The 18479-nt window shown below is 66.5% G+C and overlaps 1 protein-coding gene across 6 annotated transcripts in view; it reads right to left on the bottom strand.

The window, feature by feature from the left end:
* DYSF (dysferlin) overlaps nt 1-18479 on the bottom strand; it is a 111619-nt gene that overhangs the window by 11884 nt on the left and 81256 nt on the right. For all 6 annotated transcript variants that reach the window (XM_044428698.1, XM_044428696.1, XM_044428695.1 and 3 more), the window contains 12 exons: nt 15796-15894; nt 15000-15128; nt 13587-13742; nt 12414-12505; nt 11630-11800; nt 10825-10967; nt 9725-9864; nt 9120-9208; nt 8320-8415; nt 7567-7708; nt 3573-3672; nt 2458-2627 (listed from right to left, as the gene is read on the bottom strand). In XM_044428698.1, coding sequence (XP_044284633.1) covers nt 2458-2627; nt 3573-3672; nt 7567-7708; nt 8320-8415; nt 9120-9208; nt 9725-9864; nt 10825-10967; nt 11630-11800; nt 12414-12505; nt 13587-13742; nt 15000-15128; nt 15796-15894 — 1527 coding nt within the window. The remainder of the gene's footprint in view (nt 1-2457; nt 2628-3572; nt 3673-7566; nt 7709-8319; nt 8416-9119; nt 9209-9724; nt 9865-10824; nt 10968-11629; nt 11801-12413; nt 12506-13586; nt 13743-14999; nt 15129-15795; nt 15895-18479) is intronic.

Here is an 18479-nt window from a genome sequence, read left to right on the forward strand (position 1 = left end):
TAGTGGGCACTTGCACAAAATGGCTGTCATGGTGGGCAGAAATGGTGCAAAGCACTCATTTTTGGGGTGAGGCTCAAAGAAAGCTCATTTGCCCAAGAACCGAAATGCAAGACAGGTAGTTCTGAGCCTCTGAAGCCAAAATCAAGGGGGTGCTAGAGCAGGGCACACCAGCCTTCCATTAAAAAAATAAATGGCATTAAAGAATCTTTAGAAATAAAGTAAAATTCAAAGGGACAGGAAACTTGGAAGCACCGAAAGAGGTGATTGGAACCACTGTGTGGGAGATCCCAGCTGTCGGTACCCCGAAACCCCCAAACTCCCCTTTATCCTTCCCTCTCCTTATGTGGTAATGTAACTGGTCTATGCAACTCTTCTTTATCTGGAGGTGAGCCAAATCCTCCAGAGGAAAAGCAGTGAGCTCATCAGAAACGGAAACAGAGCGAGCCAGAAGGGGCCTCCTGGGTCATCTAGTCTGACCCCCCCCCCGCCTCCAGCCGGCTCCGCTCATGACATGCCCACCATGCGCATGCCCAGCCTCCAGCTCTGTTTTCCATCTCACTTCAGGCAAAATCAGAGCGCAGCAGCTCGGCTGTCCGCTACCCTGAGAAGAAAGCAACGTTCGGAAGATTTTCAGTGGACCCCCCGCGTCCCCCGGCGACTGTGCGTCAAAGGGGCAGCGCGAGCAAACAAGGAACCCGGAAGTGGTGTCACTGCTGGAAGACGGATGAGTGCGCGGGGAGGGGGCCCGGGAGAACCCAGCTCGTCTCAGGCGCACGTAAAGAAAACAGCCGCGGGACGAGAGCCGAGAAGCGAATGCAATGGACCGTGCGCCCGTCACACCTCGTTGCTTGCGCTGGCGGGGAGCGCCGGCCCTCCATGGGGTCCGAGGCGTGCGGCGATGCCCCCCCGCGGGCGAAGGGCCCCCGTGGCTCAGCGGCCTCGGCCCCACAAGCCCCCCGGAGCCGCCACGCCCCCCGCTGACCCTGCCCTCCCTTAATGGCCTCTCGCCCCTTGCAGGGCCAAGCCCAAGGCCGGGCACCCTCCTGAGGGCAGCCTCTCCGCCCGCGTGCGTGCCGCCTGCAACGCGGCCCCAGCCCCCGCTGCGCTGGCCTTGCAGGGGGGCCCCCTCGCTCTGCTCCGGCCCCCACCTTCGGTGCGCTTCCTCCGTGGCTGCCCTGCCACGACCACCGGCGCCGTTTTGCCTCTCGCGGCACTGCGGGAGCCACTCGCAGATCCACCTTCCCCGACCCGGAGGCCCCCAGATGCACGTGGCCGCAACTTGCGTTGCCCCCGGCTGTCTGGGGCTGGTGGAGCTGTAGTGCAGAGCCCTCGCAAGCCCGCCCGGTGCCGCCGTGCTCCGCCTCCAGTAAGCGGGCACCTATCCTGCCTTCCAGCACCGCGATGCAGGGGGCTGGGGACACCGGGACTGCAGCCGGCCACGGGGGGGCTGCCCCAACGATGCGGGGCGGAGGGGTTGAGGGCCCCCCACACCGGCACTTCGGCCCTGGAGCGTCCACTGGAGCTAAAGGGGCACCGGGGAAATCCGGTGCAGTGGTGCCCCGGCCTCCTGGCCTGACGGACAGGGGGCACCCGCCCTGAGCCCCCCCGAGTGCCAGGAGGACAGTCAGCCTTGGCCTGGTCCGGCCGAGGCAGCCATGTCGGGGTTCCCTGGAGCAGGCAGTCCCACCCTCCCTCACCACCAGCTCTACGGGCGGGCGAGGGCTGTAGGGTCCCCGCTCGCGTCACAGGCTCAGGGAGAGCCGCAGGCCCTCGAAGCGGCCCCCCTCGGCCGGCGCTTGACGAGCTCCCCCAGGTGCAGCGCCCTTTGCCCCCGGGGTGCGGGCAGGAGTGTGACGGGGGCTCCTCTCACCAGCCCCCTGCTGCGTTAGATGGGCAAGGGGGACGGTCCCGCCGGGTTCAGGCGTGGCTTTGGACATGCACGGACTCTGAACGACGGAGGAACAACGGCCCGACAGACGTGGCTGGAGATCGCTGGGAGCTGAAGGGCTTCGGGAAAAGGTGGGGAGCACAGGAGAGGCAGGACGAGCCAAGAAAATTCCTTCGAAAGCCAGGGCACGGCAGGTTTTGGTGGCCCCCCTGCCAGCCCGCCAGTCCGCCCTGCGAGCCGAGCCGTGCAAGGCCACTCGCGGTCTCCCGCAGCGCTGGGCGGCTTGGCGGGGCGGGCCGCCCGGTTCCAGGGCTGCTAAGCTTTGGCACAGCCGAGCCCTTCCAGACGTGCCGAGCGAGCAGCCTCGCCCAGGGACCTGGAGCCTCTCCCGGCTTCCCAAAGCGGCCCCTGCAGCACGGAAAGGGCGGCCGGCGCACCTGCTCCGTGTGGCCACGAAGCCCTGGCAAGGCTGCAGGGCTGGCAGGACTCCAGCAGGAGCCCGTCCTGCCAGCCCGCCCGGCCGACATGGGGAAGCCGCCAGCGTGGCGTGAGTGGGAGCCGGGGCCTACCGCAATGATCCTGGCGCCGCCGTCCTCCGCTGAGCAGGGCCACCAGCCCCGCACGGTCTTCTGCTCGAAGAGGGAGCCCACGCTCTCCGTGTGCTCCAGCCGGTCCAGCGTGCACTTCTCCGCCGTCTTGGCTGGCTTCGGCATGCTGCTGAGGTCCAGCTGGATGGAGCCTGTCGGGGGAAGAAGCCAGCGAGGGGCACGTGTGGCGAGCGACCGCTGCGGGCAACCGAGGCTTGTGGGCTGCGCTCGGGGGGGGGGGGGTCCCATGAAGACCAGGGTGGGTCCACGAATGTGCAGACAGCTGTCCTGGCCTACAAGCCAAGTTTTAACTGGCAGCTTGTCTCCGAATCAACCCCTGTGCTGGTTTTGCCGCCTCCACCCTCCTCTCCATCGGCGTGATTGCTGATAGCCTGGTTGTCGAAGGAACGCAAGATTCCCATAAAGGTGTCACTGCCTGGCCCCCTGGAGGCACCTGCAGGCCCCCCAGCGGAGCAGGGGAGCAGCTCTTTGCAAGCGGAGGTCTGGCGGAGGCCCACGGGGTGCCCCGGAAGGCTTCGCTGGGGACAGAGCGCGAGCCTGGTCCCTCCCGGGAGGAAGCGTCTCTGCTGCCTTGCGAGGAGCGGGCCCGCTGGGTGAGAGGGTCCCCTCCGCGCCTGCTGCCTCAGCCAGGCCACTGAGGGCTCCACGCCGGGGCCAGCAGGCCGTGGCGAGCCGTGCCGTGCAGCAGCTTGCCCGAGACAGGCGCCTGGGGCTTTGCCGTGCTGGCTGCGCGTGCCGCACGCCTGCCACGGGTCCCGGCTCGCCCCTTCACGTTCGCACAACCACCCTGCACGCGCTGATGAACGGTGGCCCAGAGCACATTCCGAGCGGCCAGCCCAAGCGTCCCCTCGGAGCGGCGACTGAATCAATGCGCCTCTGTGCTGCTGTGCACCGGTAGCTCGTAAAAACATGAAGAGGAAAATTGAAAACTGCACCATGTGCCAAATCCCAACACGAACTGCAGAAATGCTCCAAATTAAACAGGAAGGCAGACGGGGAAGAACGTGGGGCAGACAGAGAGCTCAGGGCCGAGATGGACGCCAGTCCGCTGCCCCCTCCCCACGCCGGTCACTCACCCAGGTAGTCGTCGAAAGAGAACTTGTCGTTGTCCCAGATCTGAAGGATCAGCTGCGGCGGGACTTTGTTCTCGGTCTTGTCCAAGCTCCAGAAATGCTCCTTCACGTGCACACAAACAGGCCCCGTGAGAACCAAGCGGCACGTGGCTCGTCCCAGCTGCCCCTTCCCTCCTTGCAGGCAGGCAGGCAGGCAGGCTGAGGGCAGCCCTCCCAATCCTGAAGCGCCCGGAGAGCTTCAGGATCCCGGGCCAAGGAGCTCGGCCACGGGAGACGCCCAGCATTTAGCTTCTAGCTCAGGAAGGCCGGAATTTGCGGGCAGCATCTGAGCAGCTCTCGGGAGCCGGCAGCGGGGTTGGGGTTGGGCACCAACTGGGACCCCAGGACCCAGCACGCTCCTTGACCCCTGCCCATCCCTGGCAGGGGGAAGGGCCACCCACACCTCGGTCCAGGGTGCAGGGTCGAGGGCGTGTTGGCTTGGTGGCCGTGCAAAGCGTGGCTTGCCAGGACGGGGTGGGGGAGCCCCGACCGCTCTGCTGGCGGGGGGGTGGGCAGCACACGGAGGAGAGAACAGCCCGAGGTGCACATCTGGGAAAAGATTCCGAGGAAGAGCGCACGACATCCATCTTCATAATGAGCTCCCCATGGAAAAGGGGGAGCCCCATCCCCGCAGACGCCGAGACAACGGCAGGGGAAGACCTCCAGAGAAACATCTGGGGGAAGCCATTAACCTGAAGGTGTGAGGTTCGGCAAACAATTAGGTGCCTCCGAGTCAAGGTGCGCATGAAGGAAAACGCCTGGCCCAGGTTTCGGGAAGAGATGCACAAACTAATGAGAAACATCGTACGTGGAGACACGCAGGGGCCCAGCGGGAAGGCTGCTCGGCGGGGCCTGGCAGCCTGGATCAGGAGTCCGACCTGGTGGCGGATACGCCCCGCCTGCTCGATCCTCGGGATCATCCAAACTGGGGCCAGCAGCACCCCGGTTGTGGGGGAGCTCGCCCGCCTGCCCCCTCCCATTCTGCCAGAGCTGGGGCTGCTCAGCTCGGCAGGGCGGCTGCGGAGAGCTCCTGTGCAGCCGCTCCTTCCTCTCGCAGAGGGGAGACACCCCACAGGGCCGGCCTCCCGTGCAGACGCCGTCGCCATGCAGAGATGTCTCTTTGTGACAGAAAGGACGAGGTCCGGCACAGAACACACCGCCTCCTGTCCCCCTTTTGCTGTGGGGGACGCGCAGCCCCCCAGGCCCCCTTGGATCTGACAGCCATGGAAAACTTGTCAGGAGCCCAGGGGTCCAAAACAGCGTTGCGAAGGGTCTGTGGGGCGGCAGTGTGCCCAGGGAGTCACCCTCAGAGCCCCGCCAAAGCCCACCCATGTGCAGTACCCAGTGGGGCACCCAAATCTGGCACTTTGCCAGCGGTCCCCGACTCCCGCTCAAAGCCCAGCATCCAAGGGGAAGCCGGAGGCAATGCCGGAGGAGCTCACTGGCACCCCAAACCGCAGGATGCGGCCCTCCCAGCCCCCTTTCCCACGCCCAAGGGGGAAGGTGCCTTCCAACCGGTGTGGGGGGGCTGTGTGCCTTTCCCCAGCAGCTGCTGTGCCCCACGTGCCTCGGGGCCCCACCTCCTGTCCCACCTGGACTTCGATCGCCCCCCACGCAGGTGGCTTAGCGGGCTGCCGGGTTTTCCATCCGCCCGCTCGGGTTTGAACTTCAGGCTGCAATCCCGCCCCCCCGCACCCACCCTTCCTTTTTACAGCAACAAGTAATGAACCTGGACTTCAAACGGCACATGGCGAGATCAAACGCCGCCAGCGGGAGCGGGGCTGTGCACCGGGCCTGGCTTTCCACTCATTACTTCTGCCTCTGCGCAGCCCTTTTACAAGCTGTGCATTTTCAGATCCAGCTACGGCAAACACGTGGCGGGAAGGGGGCCGGGGAGCCCCTGTCGGCACAGCGGGGGGGGGGGGCTGCTCTGAGGCCTTTCAGGGCCGCTTCCACCGTCGGGTGGGAGACCGCACGCCCAGCTTGCGACTCTCGGCCTTGTGCGCCAAAGTCAAAAGCAAAGCAGTCGGTCGTTCGGCCAATAAAGGAGGGGCGCGCTAATTAGACTTCAGGCAACAGGGTGCTAATTGCCTAACTCAGCATTTCCTGAGCAAGACTAAAATTTGCACGGTGTATCAAAGAGGGGAAAGGCACCCAGGGCACTGACCAAGAGCAGCTGCGGAAATGCGACGCAAGGAAGAGACACGGGCTGGGTGAGAAGTCCCAGCGGCAAGCACAGGCTGATGGGATCTGAGGGAGCGGGGGCCGAGGGAGGGGCTCCTGGTGGAGGTGGACGGCTCCGTAAAAAGCGGGCCCAGGGCGCAGCGGGGGCAAAGGCAACCTGCTTGCTCAGGAGTGGCGCTGAAAGCGATCACACGCCCCGGCACAGGCCCCGGGGCGGCCGCACTGGTCCGGGGGCCGCGGCTGCCGAGGGACATCACTGGGCCGGAGAGGAGGGACGCTGGAGGAGCAAGGGGGCTGCAGGAGCTGGGAGCTCTGCTGGGAGTTGAGGGGAGACCCGGCAGTGGTGCTTCAAATGCATTTATTTATTTAAAGCTTTCATATGCCGTCCCCTTGCTACATAGCCTCGGGACGACTCACAGAAACATGCATCGAACGATGCAAGGTGTGGAGAAAGAGAAGGAGGCGTTTCCTCCCCCCCTCCATAGCACTTGAACCCGGGGCCACCCCATGAAGCTGATGGGTGGGGCAGATACCAGGAAGTAGTTTTATGGCCTTTGCTGCCACAGGAAGGGGTGAAGGCCACCGATCCGGGTGGCTTTCAAAGGGGGTTGGACAGATGCCTGCGGGAAGAGGCCATCCGTGGCCACCGGCCTCGTGGGCCATGGGCTACGCACCCGCCGGCAGTGGCGTGCCTGCAGGCACCGGTGGCCGAGGGCCTGGGCGGGGGGAGGTCCTGCGCCCACCCTGCTTGGGGCATCCTATGGCAGCCACTTCGGTCTGACCCAGCGCGGCTTTCCTTTTATTCCCATGTGATATCTGTGGCCAGGAGTGCCGGGCATGGATGCCTCCCCCCTCTGCCTCTCGGGGGGTTCTCCTAAATTGCCCAAGCCCCCAGGGCCGTCGCCATCAAAGGCAACAGATCCTGAGAAGCTGCCCTAAGCATGCAGGGAAGCAAACCCAGCCGGACGAGGCTCCTGGGCCTTTCTCCCTGCTTGTCTCCGGCACGGATACAAACAGCTGCTCCCTTGGGTAGGTCCACATGTGACAAGGAAAAACGAGGCGGCTGCACAGCACCCCCGGAAAGCATGTGCCGTGGGGGGCATGTGCTTTGGGAGGGGCAGGGGATGTGTCACCCCGGGGGTCACTGCCGCAGCCGGGGAACAGGAGTCTGCACGCACCACGCCCCCTCCCCGGCGGAGTGCCTCAATTTCAGGATATTTGAGGTAGCAACGACAATCCAAGCCTGACTCGCTGCCATCAGGATTCCTGGCTTGGTGGCGGTTTCTTTGATCAGAGTATTGTGCGTTAAGCACTGGGTTTTGAACGGAAGTCTTGTGCCAAAAGGAGCCATGGAGGAATGGAGCAGGGTTGCAGCGCTGGTGCAATTTGGAAGACGTCCTCAAGAACAGGCCATCCGGACGGCAGGATTTGCACGAGAAGCCCCTCGCCCCCTCCCGCCCCCACCTCGTGTCCTCACTCGGCAAGATTCCCCTGGGAGCTTCCAGGCCGCGGCGGCTCCGCCACCAAGAGGCCCGCGCACAGCCTTTCCCGGTGGGCTCCTTGCCAGCCTCCTCCCCACCTGGCAAGAAACAAGGGCGGCAGAAGCGCTCCGGCGGGTTGCAAACGGAAGATGCTACTGTCGGGCGCACCTGTACGGTGCTTGAATAAGAGAAGCGCGCACACAGGAAAGGCCTCGCCCGGGGTGTCCGTCACGCGTCGCCAAGAGGCGGGGGAGCCCGGAGCAGAGGAACGGCTTCCAGCCGGGGAGACTCACCTTCTTGGCCACGCAGCAGACCTGCTCGGCGGGAAGGTAGTCGAAGGGGAAGACGAACCGCCAGTTGAAGTTCCCTTCCCCGCCCATGGACCGGTAATGCACGTCCGTCTTCTGCCTGTTCTCCTCGTGGCCGGCCAGCCAGCTGCAGGGCAAGCGGCCGCGTCAGGCCTGCGTCCGGAGAGGCACTGGGGACTGGCCCCGGGGCACGGATCACGCCGGCACACGGCCGAGAGGCAAGGGGAACAGATCGAAATAGATCTGCCTTGCGGGCGTCACGGTCGCGTGCCGGAAGGGCAGCTGCTCCGTTGCCCTCCCCGTGGCGGCCCCACGGGTGAACCGAGTCTGTGGGGGGGGCAAACCCAGGGGTGGGCGGAAGCTAAAGCTGCCCACCAAGGGCTGGTTGCCCCTATTCCAGAAGCAGGAGCTTTGGAACAGAGGGACCCGTCTAAGCCAGTCCTGCCAACACTGACCGGCAGCCACGACTCTGCAGGCTTCCAGGCAGGCAGGCGCTGCCCCGACCCACCTGGAGGTGCTGCCCAGGCGTGAACCCGCAAGCCCCCGCGTGCCCGTGGGGGGCCGCCCCTGAGCTACGGCCCCTTCCCGAGTGCTCGGGGCCTCGCTGGAGGGGGGCGGGAGGGAGGGGGGGCGCAGGCCCCACACGGGGCGCGAGCCGTCCTCCGGGCAGTTGTGCTGGCGCACCCCAGCCCAGGCCGTGCGGCCTCCAGGAAGGGGCCCCGGGGCAGGACGGCCTACCCTCTCACGTAGATGTCGCTCATCTTCTCCCCGGTGATGCTGAGGTCGTCCAGGATGACGTCCTTCGCGTTCCAGATGATGCACCGCAAGTAGAACCTGGGCCGGCGGAGCGAGGCGAGTCAGCCTGCCCTCCGGGCTCCTTCTCCTCCCACCGCGCCCGGTGGCGCCAAGGGCCCAGCCGGGGCTGCCTCACGGCGCCTGCTGACCCGCGGCTCCAGCGGCTCCGGCCGGGTCCTTGCAGGCCGGCCGGCCGCCCCAGGCAGCTCAGCGCCGCTCCGCCTCGGCCCCCTCGGCCCCGCACACCGGGCGCCCCCCCGCCTGCGGGGCGGGCCCCCCCCCCCCCGCCTGCGCCACTCTCCCCGCGCACAGCAGCCGGCGCCCAGGGTGGGCAAGAGGCCCCGGGCGCGAGGCGGGGAGCCCGGCCGGGCAAAGCCCGCCCCTCATGCTGCCAGCGGACGGGCCCGGCTTGGGCCCGGTGGGGCAGCCCCGCGCTGGCACGGCAGCCCCACGCGCCGGGGTGCAAGCCAGGGGCCACAGTGAACTTCAGGGCAGCGGGGGGGGGGGGGCGGAAGGGGGGCAGCGTGTGAAAAGCCCTGCAGGGCAGAGCGCTCCTGCCCATGCGAGGCCCCGGAGAGGCATTTCGCCCCCTCGGGGTGGGGGCTCTGGGGGCGCTCAGCAGCGGGGGAAGGGCAGCACGGCCAGCGGAGGGGTCCTGGCCCCGGAGCCCCGCAAGGCCACTTTGGGCCCGGGGCCCGAGCTCTGCGCCCTGGCCAGCGCGCACGCAGAACATCAATCGTCACCGCTTTGCTCTCCGGGGGGTCACGTTGAACGGCGGCCCGGGGGGCCCGAGCGACTTCGGGAACAGGTCCACCCACATCTGAAGCTTCCCCTGCAAGGAAAGGGGGGCGTGAGAGGGAACCGGGGCGAGCGAGCGGGGGCTGCCGCCTCTTCCCACCTGCTTCCGGAAGCGTCCCCGGGAGGGGGCCTGCATGCTGAGAGTGGGGTGGCAGGGCCCCCCCTCCGGAGGTGGGCCGACTATTTCGGGAAGCAGGCAGACCGGGGGGGGGGGGGCTTGAGCCGGGAGCCTGCTTACCGTGGCATCCCGTGCCCCTTGGCATCTCATTTGGCAGCGCCGCGTGGAGTTGTTGCGAGAAAACAGCCAAGGGGCCCTGGCAACCCGCCCCCACAGATGGGAGACGCTGGACAGTGTGTGTCCTCCCCGCCCTCCCTCCAAGGAGTCCTTGGTGGGGGGCAGGCAGCGCCCCCGTTTAATCTCACAGCCCCTTGGTGGCCATTTGGGACTGGCTGGCAGGGGTGGGACGGCCACCCCCCGGCCCCCAGCAAGCGCCCCCAAGCCAGGGCAGGCGCCCGTCCGCGGGCGGGGGGCAGCTCCCGCTTCACTCGCCTGCTCAATGTCCGGCTGCAGCGGGCTGAACAGCCGCCTCGTCTCGACGTGCTCGGGCACCAGGCCCTGCTTCCGCAGCGCGTGCAGAGCCAGCCGCTCCTCCACCGCCCCCAGGTGCGGGTTGGGGGGCTTGCCGTCCTCTAGAGCAGAAGCGCAAGGGGGAAGTGACTGTGCAGCCAGCCCTGTGCTCTGGCAGCCATGCCTCCTGCGCCGGCCCCAGCGAGCCTCAAGCAGCCCCGGGGACCGGCCCAGGCCCCTGCGTGCCAGGCGGGCGCTCTGGCCCTTGGCTCTTTGGAGCCCCCACCCCCGGGCGGGACCCCCTCGCCACCCTCCAGGCCCCTGCCCTCCGCTCTCCAGCACGGGGATCACTGCCCCGCAGGCCGGGCAAAGGGGCCAGGGGCAGCTCCTGCGGGCCACGCTGCGTGCCAGGCAGCCCCTCGCCTTCCCGCCTGCATCCCCTGCGCGTGCGGAAGAGGGCGGCCCTGCAGCTCCCCCCTTCTTGGGGGTGTGAGCGAAGCCAGTGGCCTCCCTGGCCTCCCGGACGGAGACGGACCGCTGGCTCAGCTCCTGCTCGCCTCCCACTCAGTGGTCACCTGCAGAACCGAGGGCCGGAGCTCGGGGGGCGGGGGGCCCCTGCATGCCACAGGTTCAGCCCTCAGCCAAGGCAGGAAAGGCCCCTTCCGGAGCGTGGACGGCCGCGGTGCCATCGGGGCCGCGCATCCGGGCTGGGCAGATCCTCGCCCGTGCCCAGTGGTGGCCGGCTGCCGGCGCCCTGCGGACGCTCGTGCGGGAAAAGCCCCTGCCCATGGCCAGCGGCTCCCCAAGGGAGGGCACGTCCGTCGCCACTGGCTCCCCCCGGCCAGCCTGACCTTGCACACCGAAGCAGAGCAGAGCTGGCGGGGGACCCTTCTCACGCGGCGCGGCCTTCGGCCCTTCCCCGTAGTCCAGAAACCACGGGGCATGATCCATCGGGAAGTGCCCCCCCCCCCCGAGATTAGCAGGGGCAGTGCCAAGGCGGAGCGGCCGGAGCCCCGCAAGCCGGCTTCGGGTCTGGCCCGGCCAGACGAGGCGGGCAGCCTGGCCGGGCCGGGCGCGCTCACCGAGGTCTGCGAGGCTGTAGCTCTGGTCGCCAAGGGTGATCCGGTCGGGCCGGTAAACGGGCGCTTTGCCGTGGCGCTGCAGGGCGACGTGGTGCAGCAGCTGGGAGGGCCGCAGCTGATCCCGCCACTGGTTCGGGCCAGACCTGCCCGAGGACGGAGAGGCGAGCCGTCAAGCCGCGCGAGGGCGAGAGCGAAGGGACCCCTCCCCTCCGCCTTCTGCAGGCGTTGCGGCGCCGCGTGGCTTTCCGAGGTCGCCCGTGCGGTCCCGCAGCTGCCCTCCTTCCAGCGGGACTCGTGTGGGGGCCCAGGCCCGATCGTGCTCCCCACCCGTCGCCCCCGCCCCCGCTCGGCAGGCCGAGGTGGGTTTGCCGCTCGTTGCGTGTCTCTGCCTCCGCGCCGCTTTCGGCTGAGGGAAGCGGCTGCACGGCCATCCTGTGCCGCCATCCCTGAGGCCGGATCCAGACCCGGCCAGGCCTCCGGATCCCTCTTAGCGCTGGCCGCACGGCTACGCGAGTGTGTGGGAACCGCTTGCAGCCGAGCCTGGAGCCGCCCGATGTGGGTCCACGGGGGTCCCGGCCTGATGGCCTGGGGCGGCAGGCGGGCGGGAGGCAGACTGTGCCTTGCACCCACGGCCCACCCGTGAAGGGAGGTGCGGAGGGCAGGCCCTCCTCGCTGCACAGCCGGGCCGAGGGGGGCCGGGAGGGCGGCCCATCCCCCGAGCTCCCCGCTGTAGCTCCCCGCAGGTGGGGTGGGGGCTGGGGGACAGACGAGGGGCCCGCAAGCCAAGTCCCCCCCAGGAACCCACTTGCAGTACGTCTGGGGCAAGCCACAGCGGGCCCCAAATCTGGAGAGAAACCGGTTCTCCAGGTCGATGGTGGTCTCCCCGATCTTCTCGTCCCTGGACAGGAGGTCGTAGTCGAAGAGCGCGACCCTCAGGTCCTTCTCCAAGGGCAGCGTGCAGCTCAGCTCGAACATCCTGCGGAAGGCGAGCGGCCGGGTTGCTCCGAAGCATCGCCTCCGTCGCCACTGGAAAGCCACTTCCCCACGTGGTGCCCCAGTGGCCCAGGGGGTCATTCGCATCAGGGGAGGGAGCTGGGAAGTGAACACCCAGAATCCCCTGCCAGCATGGCCACGGCCGATGGCCAACACATTCGGGGATCTACTTGCTCCCCCCCAGCTTCGCTGAGCCAGGAAAGCGGCGCTTTCGGGGTTCATACTGCTCCCCCCTGCCCCCCGCCAGGCTCTGGAAGGAAGTCTGGCTGAATTCCCATGAGGAAATTCTGCATGGCGCACGGAAATGGCCCCGGAGCCACAGGACACGCCGCTTGCCCACCGGCAGGCAGCCAAATCCTTCGGGGCCTTTGCACCCGGGGCGCAGAGGGGCGCGGATTCCACTCTGGAGACCGTGTGCCCAGGGACGACGAATTAGAGCAGCCCCGGGGAGCCAAAGGTCAGCCTCCCACCCGCCCCATCGAGCTGCTTCCTCTCGGGACCCTCTCAGCAGCACACCAGCCCCCCCCCCCGCTGCTGCACACGCACACATGCGCCCAGCTCCCCACAGAGACACCCGGCACGCACGGGGCCCTCACTTTCCAAAGACCGGCTCCAGGGTGCCCGGAAGGTAATGGTCCTGGTCGCTGATGGATTTCTTCCCCACAGAAATCTTTACGTAAGGGTCGCACTGCAGGGGAGAGGGAGGGAAAGACAGGCAGTGGCGGGGGGGGGGGTCTCAGCGACCGCCCCATGCCAGAAGGGCAAAGCGGCTGGGGGAGCGAGGCCCACCAGCTGAGGGACCGCCAGGTGAGGGGCCGTCTCTGCATCAGCCACAAACCTCTCCACGGAACAGGGCCCCGGGGCCCCCTGTCCTGAGGCAGCCTCTTGCGGCTGAAGCAACCCCGTCTGGCATAGCCCAGCCCGAGGGACACAGGGCCGATGCAAACGCCGCAGTTCAAGAGTCTCTCCTTTAAATTGGGGGGGGGGCACCGGGGCCCACAGACTGAAGGGCTCTGCCAGGGGAGCAGCAGAGCAAAGTTAGATTAATGTGGGACCCTAAGGGGTCATCCACACAGCTGCACCCACTGCCCCCAGGCTTCCCCGCTGCTTTGCCATTCCATGTATGTTAGAGCAAAACTGAAACACACTGTTTAACAGCCGCGATTGGAAGGAAGGGAGGGAGGGAGGGAGGGAGGGAGGACGGACGGACGGACGGACGGACGGAGCCAGTGCTGCCTGCTTCAGCTGACCTGCCACTACACAAATTCCCACAGGAAAAAGCTCCGCTTTCTTGAGACAAGGATAACGCAGAGCGAAAGCAGTGGCAAGAAAAGGAATCACCCCGCCACCCCAGGCCCAGCGGCCCAGTTAGCCGCTCTCGGGCTGCCAAGCGCTTGGGCGTTGCTTCTTCCAACGCGGCGGAGCTGCCTCGACTGGGCCAGCGGCCAGGCTCAGCCACCCCGAGGCCCCCGCGCCCCAAAGCCCTGTCAGCCCCGCCTCAGCTGCCTCCCGGGGCTCCCCAGAAGCGCCAGGGGCTCCCCTGGGGCAAGGGAGGCACGGGGCGCCCAGCCAGCCGGGCGGGGGCAGGAGCTCTTGGCAACCCCACACCTGTCAGCCCCTGCCTTCCCCGAAGCCCTTTCCACACGTTCCCCGGGACCTTGGGAAGAGGAGCGTGCGGCGCCCGGCGTGCAGTCTCACTCGGCCCTTCGCCGCACCAAGCCGGCTCCTCTCCTGCGGCCCCACAGGTCGCTCCGCCCGCGCAGGCCTACCTTCCCGTTTGCGTCCTTGGGCTGCAGGTCGAAGGCGCGGATGACGTAGACGCGGACGAGGCACTCCTGGGGGCCTCTGGCGGGGAGCTGGTGGAACTGCCGGGGGGGCAGCGGCACGGCGGGGTCGTCGGGCAGAGGGTACACCTTGAAGGAGCCCTGCGGACAGCGGGGAGGGTCACCGAGGGCCCCGCCAGCCCCCCTCGCCCCGACGGCCCCTCCGGTTGCGGGCAAGGCCGCGGGCGCAGCTGGCACGTGTCGGGCACGACACGGACGTGGCAGGTGTGGCCACAGGCAGGGCTTCTGCGTGCCCCCAGGACCCCCCCCCCCAAGCCAGGCTGCCCGAGAGCAGGAGCCGCTTCGCAGAGGGCGCTTCGGCTTCCGCACTGAGCAAAATCGAGAGAAGGCACGGTCCGGGCAGCACCGCCTGAAGACGCTTTGTGCACCTTTGTGAGGGGACGCCAGGCGGGGCCCTCTGGGCTCAGGACACGGGGCACGCAGGAGGGGCCCCCCTTCCCCAGCCCCAAACGGCAGGGCCTGCTCGGCAGCCCCCGGGGGCCCTTCTGCAGAAGACACCCGTGCGCGAAGCGAAGCTCGTGCAGCGCCTCCCACTCCACTCCGGCGCTCGCTCAGTCTTGTGCCAGCGTCAGACTGGGAGCTCCGTTCTTTTTACACGCTTCTCGCACAAAAGCCACGGGGCTTTTCCGGTGCGTCTTCCCACTGGGACAGGTCAGGGGGGCCCTGCTCTGAAAAGTGCGCGTTCTTCTCCCTTTCATTCATTCATGCACTTCGGTTTGTGCGCTGCCGTCCTAAGCCTGTTGCTGGGCTCCCAGTGCAGCTCGCAATGCACAAGCCGCACGTGATTAAAACATGCTTGGTGTATTGATCAGAAATCAAGATTTTTCCGGGGCATTTTTCAAATGTGAGCAAGCTGCAAAATAGAATATTTTTGGCCCACAGAACAAACTCGGGAAGGCACGGGCTTGAAGCTTGAGACTGCGCATTTGAGTGTATGCGTAGACCAAGAGTTATGAACTGGGTTAATGCTGCTCAGAAGGAACTGGAATTAACTTCTCACACTTCCTTATAAATGCCCCACACCTACTAAGGCATCGTTTCCACTGAGCCAGGTATAAAACTGCAGCTGCACAAATGCATCTGGTTGCTGAAATGTGGGAACTGCATGTGTGGAAGGAACGCCCTCGCCGCCACCCCTCCAGCGGCCGCCAGTTCTTCCATGCACCCCCCCATCCTGCCCGTGTGGCTCTGCGTGGTCTCCAGGACCCCCCAAGAGCCTGCTTTCTTCCTCCACTTCGATCTAGCAGCACAGCTCGGTCATATTTCCAAGAATCCCCTCCAGGGATTATGCTCCAGTCCCCCTCTGGCAAGCAAGTGGCCAGACAGAGGCTGGCAAACCTTGAATTCCCCCACAATGGTCGGGTCTTCGCTGGCATCCTGGCTCTTGCCCCGATACAGCCGGAAGGTGTGGCAGAAGTCGGACAGGCCCGCAAAGTCCTCCACGTTCTCCAGCTCCGTCTCGTACACCTGCAAGGAAGCGTGCGCAGGCCCGCGTGCTTTCGTCCGCTGCTCCTCGGCACACGCGCCTGGCCTGAAGAAGTCCTGGGCGCTGGCCACTCTGCTTGCGAAGGACTCCGTCTCCTCTCCCACCTCCTGCCCCAGCCGCGAAATCTCACGCACGCACGGCGGGCCTGCCCCTTCCCTTCCCACCCTCCCCGGCGGCCCTCTGCAGCCACAGGGAAGCCTGCCCGGCACATGGGCACCCCAAGTCTGCGGCAACCCGCTGCCCAAGCTGCATCCACAGGCAGGCTGGAGAGGGCATGCTCCAGGCCCTGCCCGATTCAGACGGACCGGGGCGCTCTGGACCGTCCTGGGCAGAGCTCGGTCCCTGGCCCCGGCTGGCTCTGTCGCCCAGCTCCCCCACAGGGCACCACCCAAGGACAGCTCGGGAAGGCAACGCTCCGGCTCGCGGCAGGAGCGGCCGAGGGTGGGCCAGGCTGGCGGGCTCCGCTGCAGCCGCCCACAAGGAGAGCTGGAGCTGGTGTGTCCGTGCGGCCCGATCGTGGGCATCCCGGTCCCAAGCAGCGCAGGCCGAGCCGCCGGCAGCCCCGGCAGTCCGAGGCGCCACAGCCACGTCCCCCAAGCACTGTCCGACGCCGCCCAGCCCCCAGGAAGAGCGCTCTGCACGACGTACCTGGAGGGTGTCGAAGCCCTTCTCCAGGTAGGTGCCGCACTTCTCTCGTTCGCCTGTGGAAGCATAGAACTTGCCCCACCAGTCAATGCATTCTTCCTCCTGGCAGGGCAGCGAAGGGACAAGACGCGTCACTCGTGGCCACGGACCTGCAGAGAGCTCGGGAGTGGGCCCCGCGCGGGCCCCTTCGCAGGGCCGGGCTCTCACGGGGGGGCATTTTGCTGGCAGGGGGCACACACCGGGGGGCAGACCCTTTTCACCTGGGGGGCCGAATCCCTCTCTGTGGAAGCCCTCAGGGCCTGCGTGCCAGCGGCGGGCGAGGCTGAAGGCGAAGGGGGCCGTGCCGGGGGGCGGGGGCTGCACAAGGGCTGGGAGGCCACCAAAACGCTGGTGCTTGGGTTGGGCAAGGGGGCAGAACCACAGGGAAAATTGCGTGTGGGCAGCCAACGGGAGAGAGCCACTGAGGGGGTGACTGGAAGCGCCGGCCCGCTGCCCAGTGGGGCCTGTCAGATGCCGGGCCTGCGGAAGCCACGGGTCCGAGCCCAGCCGCTCCAGCCGCCGCGGGAGCCCCCGCTGCCACCCATGGTGACCGGCAGCCACAGAGGACGCGGCGGGCCAGCGCACTGACTCAGCAGAAGGGATGCTCCTCGGGAGACGCGACGGAACGGGGGAATGCTTTGCAAACATAGCTAAGAGTTCTGCGATAGACCGAAGCCAAGATGCAAGAGCGATTTGTAACTCGTGAAACATTCCTGCGCAAATAAATATCTCATTTTAGAATTCCACAAAATTCCATCGCGCTAACCTCACGGAGAAGCCATAATCAGGGTTTATGGCATGGCTTTGCCAGCCAGCCACGCTGGGAGCCTTCCCGTCCCTGTCTCAGAGTGGGGCTCCCCCCCCTCCGCAGAGATATTACGTAAATTTCCCCTTTCAGCACTCCCTTTGTGCTGCCCTTTTTAAAAGCTGCGTCCTGACCAAGGCAGCTTCGTTGTGGCATTCCACAGGTGCAGGGTTACAAAGAAAGCACTTTGTGCAATCTGGCAACTTATTTCTGGTGTCCTCTGCAGCCCCAAGACAAAGAAGTGGGTTAGAAGGTTTTGGCTGAATTTTGGACTGATGTTACTGAGAAAAAACGTTTTTTAAAGAACAGCAGCATGCCAGAAAAAGCAGCTGGAATGTTAATTGGAAAGGACTCTAACCGGCCTGCACTGAAATGGAAAAGCCACGCAGGAGACGGCGGCTGCTCACAAAGTGGGAGGAAGGGAGGATCGGACGGCACAGCCTCTTGATCACGGACGGCAGCGTCCACCGTCACGCCTGAGACCTCGCTCGGCGGCCACGCTGGAGCCTCGCGGCACCGTTCCCCTTCGCTCTCGCACCCCAAAGGTTGCTTTTCAGAGGGGCTCAGATCTGTGGACACCTGCAGGCCATCTCTCTGTGATTCGCAGAAAGAGCCAGAGCACAGCCACTCACACAGAGATGCAACGAAGCCCCTCCTCCGAGGCGTGTGCTGGTCTGCAGGGCGGCTCCACTGAAGCGGACGGGCTCACCCGGCCAGGCCATGCTCCCCACCCACCCAGGAGCCCAGGGGGCGGCGGCAGAGGTGCCGCAGGGGGTCTCTCCCAGGGCAGGCACGTCCGAGAGCTGTGAGCGAATGCCGGGCAGCACCCAGGCACTCGCCAGCCAGGGTGACCGCCCTGCATTCCGCCTCAGAGGCGCATGACCCCATCGCACCTGCAGATCACACGTGTCAAGGACCGGCCCAGGAGCACAAGCAAGGCCCAGGCCGCCCAGACGGCATTCTGGCCCCGGGGCCCACCCGCTGCCCCGGAGAAGGCCGCAAGCAGGCCAGGTGTGGAACAGCAGCCCCGGCACACGCATCCTCCTCCGGCACAGAAGCGGCCTACAGCCATCCGGAGCGGCAGCCGTGCACCGCTCTCCCCCCGTGAGTGCCCCCGAGCTCTTTCACAGCCGCCCACGCTGGCGGCCATCGCTGCCTCTTGTGGAAGGGGACTCTGCCACTGTACCACACGCTACGAGGAGCAGCCCTTCCCGCAACCCGCCCAGAGTCTCCCAGTCCTCGGCCTCCCCGTGTGCTCCGGTGGGGCGGGAGCAGGACTTCCCACGCTGTCCGAACAGCGCAGGAACGAGGACACGAGCCGCAGGCTGCCCGACAGCTGCCGTGGCCATGGAAGCACGCCCGGATCAATGGCCCCCCCGGGGCTCGGGAGCCCCCCAGAGCCCCCACCCGGTCACCTGATCCCAATCAGGGCGCAGGGAGGCCCGCTGCGGCCGCGCTCACGGGAGGCGACCGCAGGCAGGCAGGCAGGCAGGCCAGCGTCCCGGTCCCTGCCCGGCTCAGGCTGGGCTTCAGCTGGGGATATCCGATCCCAGTGGCTCTTCCAGAGGAGGGTAACCAGATAGGCTGTAAAATATGCACGACGGTTTGAGGCTAGCAAGCACAGCAAATAGCCAATTACTCCAAATAGTTTACAGATTTCGGCTTGCATGTTTTCTGGCTCGTGTTTCGTGTGCTAACTTGTCGCTTAATGGCTTATTTGTATTGGGAGGCAGCGAAGCCGGGCTAGATGGGAGACGCACACATTCCGACAGAAACGGCTCTCCAGTGGGTGGGGGAGCACCTCGCGGGCCCGCACAGCCATGCCCACGGTTAGATTCGAGGG

This window comes from Varanus komodoensis, unplaced genomic scaffold (assembly GCF_004798865.1).
Source record: "Varanus komodoensis strain SLA01 unplaced genomic scaffold, ASM479886v1 scaffold2, whole genome shotgun sequence".
Taxonomy (NCBI): Eukaryota; Metazoa; Chordata; class Lepidosauria; order Squamata; family Varanidae; genus Varanus; species Varanus komodoensis.